This window comes from Chrysochloris asiatica, unplaced genomic scaffold, assembly GCF_000296735.1.
Source record: "Chrysochloris asiatica unplaced genomic scaffold, ChrAsi1.0 scaffold00057, whole genome shotgun sequence".
Classification (NCBI taxonomy): domain Eukaryota; kingdom Metazoa; phylum Chordata; class Mammalia; order Afrosoricida; family Chrysochloridae; genus Chrysochloris; species Chrysochloris asiatica.
In genome coordinates this window covers 2878404-2890029 of record NW_006408575.1, presented here as the reverse complement: position 1 = coordinate 2890029, position 11626 = coordinate 2878404, and the positions used below count along the sequence as shown (strand labels likewise).

At 43.1% G+C, this 11626-nt stretch overlaps 1 protein-coding gene across 2 annotated transcripts in view; it reads left to right on the top strand.

Annotated features, from left to right (window-relative positions):
- PDE6A (phosphodiesterase 6A, cGMP-specific, rod, alpha) overlaps positions 1-11626 on the top strand; it is a 120959-nt gene extending 109333 nt beyond the window's left edge. For both annotated transcript variants that reach the window (XM_006863870.1, XM_006863871.1), the window contains 5 exons: positions 1022-1085; positions 1366-1440; positions 4605-4688; positions 9653-9800; positions 11547-11626. In XM_006863870.1, the coding sequence (XP_006863932.1) occupies positions 1022-1085; positions 1366-1440; positions 4605-4688; positions 9653-9800; positions 11547-11626 (451 nt within the window). The remainder of the gene's footprint in view (positions 1-1021; positions 1086-1365; positions 1441-4604; positions 4689-9652; positions 9801-11546) is intronic.

The following is an 11626-nucleotide window of genomic DNA, read 5'->3' as shown; positions in this document are numbered from 1 at the left end:
CACACACACACATGGCTCTGAACTCCCAGAGAACAGGGGCTGTGCTGGCAGTAAATTGTCACCAGGGGAGTGTGGGGAAAAGAAGGAATCACACTTTTCCAGTCACCTGTGTGACTCTGCTCTGCCAGGCCACCTTCTGTTGACAAAGCTGCTCACAAAGGTTCAAGATGCTCACCTGTGTCTGGCTGGCTGTTCACCAGTCAGCCTCCCTCTCTCACCCTCTCTCACCGTCCCTGCTCAGCTTCTCCTCCCAGCAAGCACTTAGTCCACTTCTCTAACCTTTCTTCTGAAGTTAAAGAGTGCCAGGATTTTCCTCTGTGTCTGTTTCATTTGGTCTCTTGTATCGTTGCTGTCCTGGTATGGCACTGTAGGTTAAGCATTCGACCACAAGGTCAGTTCGAACTGCAAGGCTGGCGGTTCAAATTCACCAGCCACTCCTTGGAAACCCTATATGGGGGTCGCTATGAGTCAGAACTGACTCAACAGCACTTAACAACAACAATCTTTGTTGTAGAGGGTCCATGTAGTGTGTCTCCCTAGTCTGCCATCTTACTGGAACATTCAAAGGATTTTCATTGGCTGATGTTCACCAGGTCTTTTTTGGTAGTTGGTGTTACTCTGGAAGCTGCTGAAATCTGCTAAGCATCTCAGCAACATGCAAGCCCCCACTGACATATGGGTTGTGGCTGAGCACTAGGTGTATTGGCCAGGAATCAAACCTGGGTCTTCCTCATGGAAGGTGAGAAGTCTACCACTGAGCCAACAATGTTTCCCATTATTATTACAAACGAGGAAACTGAGGCTTGGAGAGGTTGATATCACACCTGTGGTAACTGATGGAGGCAGGATTTAAACATCTGTCTGACTTCAAAGCCAATCCAACTCAGATGGAATAGGACAGTGACCCAATAAGGGGGTGAGGGTTCGAGGTCACTTATCAGTATAGGCAAAAAAGGGGAGAAACAGATGAATTAACCAGTCTGTGCAGCCTTAATTGATGGATGGCATCCTCTGTGCCCAGGGCTATGATGATGACCGCCTGTGACCTCTCAGCCATAACCAAGCCCTGGGAGGTGCAGAGCAAGGTAAGGCCTGGGAGGAGGGGAACCCAGTGCTGCCAACACAGGAACTGAGGCGTGGACTCTCAGCCCAGCCCCAGGGCCAGTCTCCCTTTTCTCTATCTTCCTCTGCAAAGATATGAAAATCACTTTAGGATTCTTCCAATAATGACACCAAAGTGGGGGTGGGAGGGTCAGGGTTAGGGTGGAGTTTTCTTTTGTTGAGCTGACAATCTTTGTGGAATGGGAGCAGGGGTAATGGGCATGAGGCTGGGGCCGGAACTGTGCGGGATTCTGTCTGTTGCAGGTAGCGCTGTTGGTTGCTGCCGAATTCTGGGAACAAGGTGACCTGGAGCGCACGGTGCTGCAACAGAATCCCATTGTGAGTAAGAGAAGGGCAGTCAGCTTGATGTCAGGCATCCTGAGGTAAAGATGTGACCCCTGATGTAGAGGTTATCATGGAGAGAATCCTTTCCTAATACAGTGGTTCTTCAAGTGTGGTCTTCCAGCCAGCATTAACCTTACCACTTGGGAACCTGTTAGAAATGCAAATTCACAGGTCCAGCCACTAAGTCAAAAAGTCTGGGGAATAGGGCCCAGCAATGCATGCTTTAATAAACCTTTCTAAAATTTGAGAAACTGCCCTAATGCATGTGTCCTCAATTCACTTGCAGTAGAGACTGACTGTTGTTGTTAGGCGCTGTTACGTCAGTTCCAATTCATGGTGACTCTACATACAACAGATCAAAACACTGTCTGGTCCTGTGCCATCCTTACAGTCTTTGCTATGCGTAAGCCCATTGTTGTACCCACTGTGCCAATCCATCTCATTGAGGGTCTTCATCTTTTTCACTGATCCTGTACTTTACCAAGTCCTTCTTCAGGGATAGTCCCTCCAGATAACATGTCCAAAGTACATGTTCCTTGCCTTTAAGAAGCATTCTGGTTGTACTTTTTTCAAAGCAGATGTATTTGTTCTTCTGGAAGTCCATTCAGTATTCTTTCCAACACAAGAATTCAAAGGCATAAATTTGTTGGTCTTCCTTATTAGTTACCCAGCTTTCATATGCATATAAGTGACTGAGAACACCATGCCTTGGGTCAGGCACACCTTAGTCCTGAAATTGACATCATTGCTTTTGAACACTTAAAAAGATCTTGTGCAGATATTTGCCCAATGTAATATGTCATTTGATTTCTTGACTGCTGCTTCCAAGAGTGGGTGTTGATTGTGAATTCAAGTAGGATGAAATCCTTGACAACTTCAGTCTTTCTATGTTTATAAGGATGCTGCTTATTGGTTCACTTGTGAGAAGTTTTGTTTTCCTTATGCTGAGATGTAATCTATACTGAGGGCTGCCGTCTTTGATGTTCATTAGTAAGTGTTTCAAGTCTTCTTCATTTTCAACAAATAAGGTTGTGTCATCTGCATATTGCAGATAATTAATGAGTTTTCTTCCAATCCTGATGCCCTGTTCTTCTTCATATAGTCCAGCTTCTTGGATTATTTGCTCAGCATACAGATTCAATAAACATAGCGGAAGGATACAACCTGACACATACCTGTCCTGACTTTAAATCACTCAGTATCTCCTTACTTTGTTCAGAACAAAGTTCTGAATGAGCACAGTTAAGTGTTCTTGAATTCCCATTCTTTACAATGGAATGAATCCATAGTTGGTTATGATCCACCAGGTGGAATGCCTTTGCATAGTGAATAAAACACAGCAAATATCTTTTTGGTATTCTCTTCCAGCTTACATCCATATGACATCAGTAATGGTATCTGTCATTGTACATCCTCTTCTGAATCTGGCTTGAATTTCTGGCAGTTCCCTGTTATTACACTGCTACAACCATTTTTTAATTCTCTTCAACAAAGTGTTACTTGTACGCGATATTAATTACATTGTTCAATGATTTCCATATTCTGTTGGATCACTTTTCCTTGGAATGGGCACAAGTATGTATCTCTTCCAGTTGGCTGGCCAAGTAGCTGTCTTCCAAATTCCTTGGCATTCCATCAATTTCTGGAGCGTGTTTGTCACCAATGCATTCAGTGTGGCTTGGATTTTTTCCTTCAGTACCACCATTGTTTTATGATCATATGCTCCCTCCTGATATGGCTGAACATTGACCAGTTCTTTTTAGAACAGAGACTCTGCGTATTCTTTCATCTTCTTTTGATGCTTCCTGATTCATTCAATTTTTTGCCCACAGAATCCTTCAATATTTCAAGTTAAAGCTTGAATTGTTTCTTCAGTTCTTTCAGCTTGAGAAATGCCAAGTGTGTCCCTCCCTTTTGGTTTTCTATCTCTGGTTCTCTACACATTTCATTACAACACTATACATTTTCTTCCAGAGCTACCTTTTGAAATCTTCTATTCAGCTTTTACTTCATCCTTTCTTTCTTTCACTTTAGCTACTCTACCTTATGGTTGGCACTAAAATGTTGATTTACTTTCAGTTTCAACAGTATAGGAGTTTATCTCCCCTTCTCCTATTCTAACAGCATAGAGAGAGTTAGAAGGGAACCTTGGAAAGTTGCAAACCTATCAATGTTGGAAGTTAACTTGACTGGCATTGTCAGCCAGGTGCCCACTGGAGAAAGGGAGGTAAAGTCCTAGCCTTTAGTGTGAAGCTAGGAAGTCAAGGTGGGCTTGGAGAGGAGGGGTGAAATGGGACAGAGCCATAGAAATGGGGCAGGGGTAACCTGGTGAAAGTATGTTGGGGCAACCACAAGAGGCTGCACTGGAACTGAGGGGGGTTGGAGTGAGAGCGAAGCAGGTAAATGCCAGAAACATGCACAGTAAGTCCCTCCATGATCCCCCCTCTTCTTTTTCTTTTATTTAAAAAACAAAAAACAAAAAACTTTGAAAATCATATGATGAACTCATCAGTTATAATCAATAATTAGTCTGTCATTCTTGATTTCTCTATCCTTCCAATGCATCTTTTTTTCTCTCTTTCTTTTAGAGTATTTGAAATGAATTCCACAAATACCATCCCATAAATATGTCATTTCTCACATTGATATTTTAGTATGTATCCCTAAGAGATAAAAACTTAAAGCATGCAAATAGATGTACATGTAACCACAATATCACTATCATGCTCACAAAATTCTTTGATATCTTCTAACACCCAGTCTCTGCTCATTTTCCTTAACTGAATAAGAGAAACAATTGAGTTGGTTTGTTCAAACCAGGATCCAATGGAGGACCACACTACTTCTGGTTGTTGGTTTACTTTTAATTAACAAAGACTCCCTCTCTCTTTTGGGGGAGGGTAAACAGGGAGGTTTTGCCATTTATTTGTTGAAGGAAATGGGTCTTTTGTAGAGTTTCCCACTGGACTTGGCTGATTGCACCATCATGGTGTTGTTCAATATGTTCCTCTATCCCTTGTATTTCCTACAAATTGCCATTCACATCTACAGATTTGATGAGTTTGGGGTTAAATTTTAGCAAGAAGTCTTCATAAGTATCTTGTGTGGCACCTTGACAGGAGATGCCCAGTACATTTAACCCTTGCTCCCCATGACAGCCCATGATGGACAGAAACAAGGTTGACGAACTCCCCAAACTTCAGGTTGGCTTCATTGACTTCGTTTGCACCTTTGTCTATAAGGTAAGGCCCTTTTTTCTCTCTCAGACCCAACAGGTCATTGATAAACCTGAGATTCCCAAACAGCATTAGAAACAATAAACTCTGCCAAGTAAGCAATGGGTGATAGTTTACAAAGTACTTCTCATCTCTGATGGCATTTTGCTCCCCACGGCAGCTCTGTGGGGTCTTGTGTAACTGTAGCTCCAGGCAAGAACTTGGAGCTTGGCACATCTTGTTGTTATTAAATGCCATTGAGACAGTTCTGACTCTTGGCAACCCTGTATAGGATTTCTGAGGAGTGGTTGGTGGGTTTGAACCACCAACCTTATGTTTAATAGTCATGTGCTTATCCTACTTCTGGAACAATGACTAAGACATGGAAAAGAGGAAACTTAGCAGACAATTGGCACTCCTAAATTCCCTAGCTGATGGAAACATGATAAGCCACAGCAACTCAAGTGTCAAATGATCACCTGAATTATTCTTAGAGCTTTTGCTCAAAGTTAAAGGAAGTTAAAATCCCCCTCTTAAGAAACCCACCATTTCCAAATCCATTTATGCCACTATCTACCTTCTATTTAAAATGTTTATTTTGGTCATGTTATACATGAGGAAACAAGTCAGATATGAGCGCTGTCTGGGTCAGGATTCCTGATGTCAGCCAGGAAGCAGGGTTCGAGTCAGGACTCCTTGGAAGGAGAAGTGCAGATGTTCCAGGAGCACCCCAGTGAGGAAGAGTAGCCTCAGTGTTTTGACATGTGTGGTCACCCCATCCCCGTGACCAGAGTTAGGACTGTCCTGATTTCAGAGCTGAAATTAAATTAGGTGAGTGACATGCCTAAGGCCACACAGGTTGTGGTAGAGTTGGGACCCAAATCCAGGCAGCTGAGCATGTCACTGATTCTGGCTGGACCTCCATGGCAGGCAGTGACATCAGACTACACCAGGGGTGCCACTGAAATGATGTCTATGACTTTTTATTCAGTGGTTCAGTGGGAATTTATTCTTTATATATATATATATATATATATATATATATATATATATATATATATATATATATTCTTTATATATATATATATATATATATATGTATCCTTGTAGTTAGCTATAACAACAAAAACATGTTTTGTATGCCCAGCTTACACGTTTCAATATACCTACAACATTAGTTAGCACTCTATGTGAAGTAACTTTTTGAAGCTTCTAACTTGCTCCAGAAAGAGCCCTGGGGTGCAAGGCCAGCAGTTCAAGCCCACCAGCTGCTCCATGGGAGAAAGATGAGACTGTCTGCTACCATAAACATTTACATTTCAGAAACCCTAAGGAGCAGTCATACTTTGTCCTATGGGTCAGAACAGATTTGATAGAAGAAGGTTTGATTTTTAAGTTAATGTGTCCTTATTATCTGTCTTAAGCTGGGTTCTCTAGAGAGGCAAAAGCAGAAAGGATAGATAAATAGATAAAGACTGATCACAAGGAAATAGCTCACATGATTGTGGAAGTTTGCAAGTCCAAGATCCAGAGGTCAGGCATTTGGCTGGAGGTTTCTCCTGACCCATATGGTTGCAGAGGCTGATGACCCCATAATTGGCAGGTCAGAAGACATGCTCTTGGCTGCAGAAATTGGTAAATCCCCAAATTGACAAAACTCTTAGTTGGCAGATCAGATGGCAGGCTGCTAGCTCAACTTTCAAGAACTGGAGCTTAGATGATGAGTTGTCTGCAGGATCGAGAGCAATAGAGAGAGGGCCTTGCCAGAGCATCTGTATATAAGGGGCTCTAAACGTTGGTGCTCTGGGCTAATGCGTCAGACTGCAAAGTCAGTTTGAACTGTAAAGTCAGTGGTTCAATCTCACCAGCTACTCCTTGGAAACCCTATACAGGGTCGCTATGGGTTGGAATTGACTCAACGGCACTTAACAACAACAAGACATTGATGGAAAATTGAATGAAAAGATAATGGAATTTTCCCATGAACTTTTTAAAGCTCTCTCTGGTAGCACAGTGGTTACGAATCAGGCTGTGAAATTTAAGGTCAGCAGTTTGAAACTACCAGCTGTTCCACAGGAGAAAGATGAGGCTTTCTGCTCCCGTAAAGATTTACAGCCTTGGAAAGCCTGTACAGGGTCTCTATGAGTCGGAACCGACTCCACGGCACATAACCACCAAACCACCAGTGTGGCGCTGTGGGTTAATGCGCCAGACTGCAAACAGTTTAAACTGCAAGGTCAGTAGTTCAAGCTTACCAGCTGCTCCTCAGAAACCCTATACAGGTTCGCTATGGGCCAGAACTGACTTGGCGGCACTTAATAACAACAACAACAACAAGTACATATTAGATACAGGTCATGCCCCCAAAGAAACCCCCCTTATTTCAGAGTAAGGGTGTGACTTGAGTCACATCTCTTATTAGGCTGTGAATCTAGATACATACACTCCACATTAATCCTGCCTCATTAATGCATAGAGGTTAGAATTCAGAACACATATACTTATATAATATCACAAAATCGAAGATAAGTACATTAGATCACAAAATGGAGGACAACCACACCATATTTGGAAGGATGGCTTAGCCAAGTTGACACATACATTAACCATCATATTATCCAATTACAGTGATGCTTCAAATCACATGGCTTCATCTGCCTGTATTGTTTTCATTACTGCCTATGCTTTTATAGTCCCTGATTTTCTTTACTTACAGCATTGTTCTAAGTAGTACTTGTGAGCCTGTATCAATAAGTTTTTGAGAATGTTGTAATTCAATGTAGAAAGATTTTACAAAACTAGTTAGTATTCATATAATCTAAGAGATACAGGAAATTATGGGTTATAAACAAGATTCATTTCTGTGTCATTAAGTTTTTTTTTTTTTTTTTAGCTAATCAAAGTTTTCAATACTTTCTAATATTAGGATATAAATTCTCATAATATCTACCTAATGTGAAATACTTTTTAATTTCAAAATGTCTTCCTTTTTTCTTTTTTAATTATTGTGAATTGAATGGTTTACAGAGCAGATCATCAGTTTTACATTCAACAAATCATATACTTCATTTCTGTATTATTAAGAAGTTGAGGGTCAGTTGGAGTAGGTGCATAAACTTCTTATCTAGCTTTACTTTAGTGCAAGAATAGACTCAAGGCTTTTAAATTATTTTCACAGGCAGCAAATGAAGGTGATTCTGATAAACACTTTGTTGCCAGTAGGGATTGGTTCACTGGTTTTCAAGTGAGCATAATGGTTACGAATCAGGCTGCAAACCTCAAGGTCAGCAGTTCGAAACTACCAGCTGTTCTGCGGGAGAAAGATGAAGCTTTCTGCTCCTGTAATGATTTACAGCCTCGAAAACCCTGTATAGGGTCACTATGAGTCGGAACCGACTCCACGGTACATAACAACAACAACAACAACACCCCACTCAGAGATGGCGAGTACCTTGCAGCTTGGAACGTGCATGTCTTTCTCCAGTTCTGCCAGGCATCCAGTCTCAAGCATCACGCTCCTGAAGGGCTCACCACACCTCTTCTGACTCTCCCATTCCAGACTTGAACCCAATCATTTTTCCCATTTTGGTTACTGTGATCAATCACCCAAATTGTAAAAATCCAGATCCGTTCCTGTTATGCTTTAGCAACCATGACAGAACCGGTTCAAAGTCTCACTGGTACCAGTTGTCTGTAAATTGGATGATGGTAACCCAGAGATGAACTGTATTACAGTTAAGCAATTTCTAACTATGTTTACCATATAGTCTGTGATCAAAATTGATTATGAGCATTTCTAAGGATTCTTCTGTGTGGACAGGTACAGGAAGAGGTCAATGGGGGAGGCAGTGGGTGACACCACGAGTTACTGCATTGTGTGTCCCTGAACCTAGTGACAGCATTGCTGACGAGTCCCTAATGTTCCACTCTTCCTTTTGGGCAAATCTACTTCATTAAGCTGGATCTGCATTTCTTCCCCTAAATGTGTAGGAGTGATGAATCTTGTTTTCCCATATCATAGGTTTTGAGGATCAAAGGAGAAAAAGTGTTTCATAAATTGTAATGTGCTATTCTCCAATAAGCCATAATCTTTATTCTTCGAGTTGGAAGTTGTTGGGTGCCAACAAGTCAATTCCAATTTATAGCGACCCCTGTGACCGAGTAGAACTGCCCCAGAGCATTTCTTCCATAACCTTTATGGAAGCAGATTGACACGTCTCTCCACAGAGCTGTTGGGTGGGTTTGAACCATCAACCTTTTGGTTAACAGCTCAATGCTTAAAACCGTTGTGCCACCAGGGCTTCTTAGTGTCGAAAGAGACCTTAAGAATCATCTTTACAACATCTGATTTCACTTAGTGTATTTACACAGTACCTTTGTACCCCAGAGGCTGTGTTAGGCCAGGGCCACCACAGTGAGCTAGGAGAAAATGTCCTTATCCTCCCAACTCACAGCCTCTGAGGAAGCAGGTAAAGAGATTCCTTACAAAACAAAAAGCGAGATGTGGTTAGGAACGTCTAACAGGGATCAACAAAAGCTTCCCAAAGAAACAACATTTGAGCTGAGGCCTAAAGGAGAAAGAGGGGTGTGAGTGTGTTCCTGCAGGGGAACACCATGTGTGAAGCCTGCAGAAGGGAGGAGGCATCCAGAAACGGAAAGAGATTTGGGGTGACTGGATGCTTTGAGATTTTGAAGGGCAAAAGGAGACTGGGTTGTGGAGGGGTTTGTAAACCACACTGAGGGGTTTGAATTTCATACAAAAGACAGCAGGGTGCCATAAGAGGATTTTAAGCAGGAGAGGGATGTGGTCCTATTGATTGGAGGTGTCCTACAGTGTCAGCTTGCACTTTGCTGTGTAAGGAAGCCTGCCACCTCCTAGGTAGCTCATCCTCATGCTGGGCAGTTCCAACTGTGCTGTGCCTTTGAGCATGGACCCAGGAGCGCGACTACCTTTCAGCTGCTCTGCACCAGAGGTTCACTCTCTCTCTTAGGAATTCTCCCGTTTCCACAAGGAGATCACCCCCATGCTGGATGGGCTCACCAACAACCGCAAAGAGTGGAAGGCGCTTGCTGATGAGTACGATGCCAAGATGAAGGTGCTGGAGGAGGAGAAGCAGAAACATCAGGCAGCCAAACAAGGTTTATGAAAAAGGGGGAATGTGGGGTGGAGGAGCATGTCTGTTCATGGCCTCAGAGCCTCATACACGAATTCTCATCCAGACCTTACCATGAACTGCTACAGTCAGATGTGGGCAGCAGAGCTTGCAGAGATGAGGAGCCGTGGCCACACGGCATGGGTAGCAAGTGAGTCCCATGACTGAGGATGAGGGATGTCCTGGTCCTCCCAGCAGGGATTCCCAGGCTGCCTCCCTCAAGTAAAGACATAGGACTAAAGTCTAGGACTGTAGACAAAGGTCAGGGGCAGCAGGAGAACTCCTAGAATTATTGGTTGGAAGAAGTTTTAGAGGTCATAGTCCCAGTCTGTCTCTGATATTTGAATACCACCTATACCATCATGAACCTTTGTTTGTGCACTAGCAATGACAGAGGGCCCACCATTGTATGTGATGTCCTTATTTAGTACCACGATTAGAAAGCTCTTCCTTATACTGAACTAAAATCGTTCTCCTTGAGGCTTCCAGTCCACTCTCAGGACTCAAACAGGCCTGGCCTGTTGTGTATCTCCCACCTGACAGTATTCCATTCCCCAGGTCACTGGTTTTACTGGTTGTGTGGCTTCTGGTCCCTGCCCTACCTTGACTGCCCTTCTCTGCACACTTGTCCCTCCTTACACATGGTTCTTGTCATGTCACTGCCAGGCTGCCAGCTCTGCTCTGGGCAGTATGGGGTGATTCTAAAGAGGTGGCTGCAATCAGGGAACCACACCTACAGTTTTGTGAGTTGTGTGTTCCACAACTCCAGGGGGTGGGCCTGTACACGGCAGGCATTACCTATTTGTATAATTATTACAGTTTTCCAGTCTTGAGACAGCGCATCTTTTTCTAATTTGCAAAAATTACCTTTGGACTTATAGCATATCTGTGCATACTTGTGACCAACTGATGTCTTTTGGGGTGGGGGAAGGACTAGGGGCCTACAATTTTTAAAAACAATGTGAATTTGTCCACATTTCAACATTGGAATTGTTGTGTGCTGTTGAGTCGGTTCTGACTCCTAGCGACCCTATATAGGGTTTCTGAGTGTATACATTTTTACAAGAGCAGAAAGCCTCCTCTTTTTTCCATGGAGTGGCTGGTGGATTCAAACTGCTGACTTTGCAGCTAGCAGTACAACTCATAACCTACTTATACCACCCAGGCCCCTTAAAATTAGGGTATATTTTTAAAATCTAGATTACCAGCTTTCCTTTTTACAGATGAAGGCCTGGCCGCACTAGTTCCTTATTTCCTGCCTGTCAACTGACTGGAACTGAGAGGCAAGCAACCCCTCTGGGTTGGACAGAGGTTCTCTGTGGTTTGTCATTATCTGTATCACTCCCGGTTGACTCCCAGACATTGCAGCCATGTGTTGCTGTTGTTAAGTGCCGTTGAATTGATTCCGACCCATAGCGAAGTATAGAGTTTCCAAAGAGCAGCTGGTGAGCTTGAATTACTGACCTTGCAGCTCAAATGACTTTGCAGTCTGACGCATCAGCCCACAGCGCCACACCAGGGGGCCATGTGGTGGCTGCCATTTATCAATATGCTTTCCCTGCTATTTTTCTTACAGCAGAGAAACATTCTTGGTCTACCTGATTCTCTTTCTACTTACCTTCTACATGTCTGATCTCAGAAAGTTCTTCAGTTTGCAACTCTTAGTCTAAACCAGGTGTGACGGGAAGTCTTCTCACCTGGTGTGTTTGTTCTCTTTCCTGTCTGATTACAGCAGCTACAGGAAACGATCCTCGGGGGACTCCTGGTCCAGTAGGAGGCGCACCTGCATCCAAGTCCTGCTGCATCCAGTAG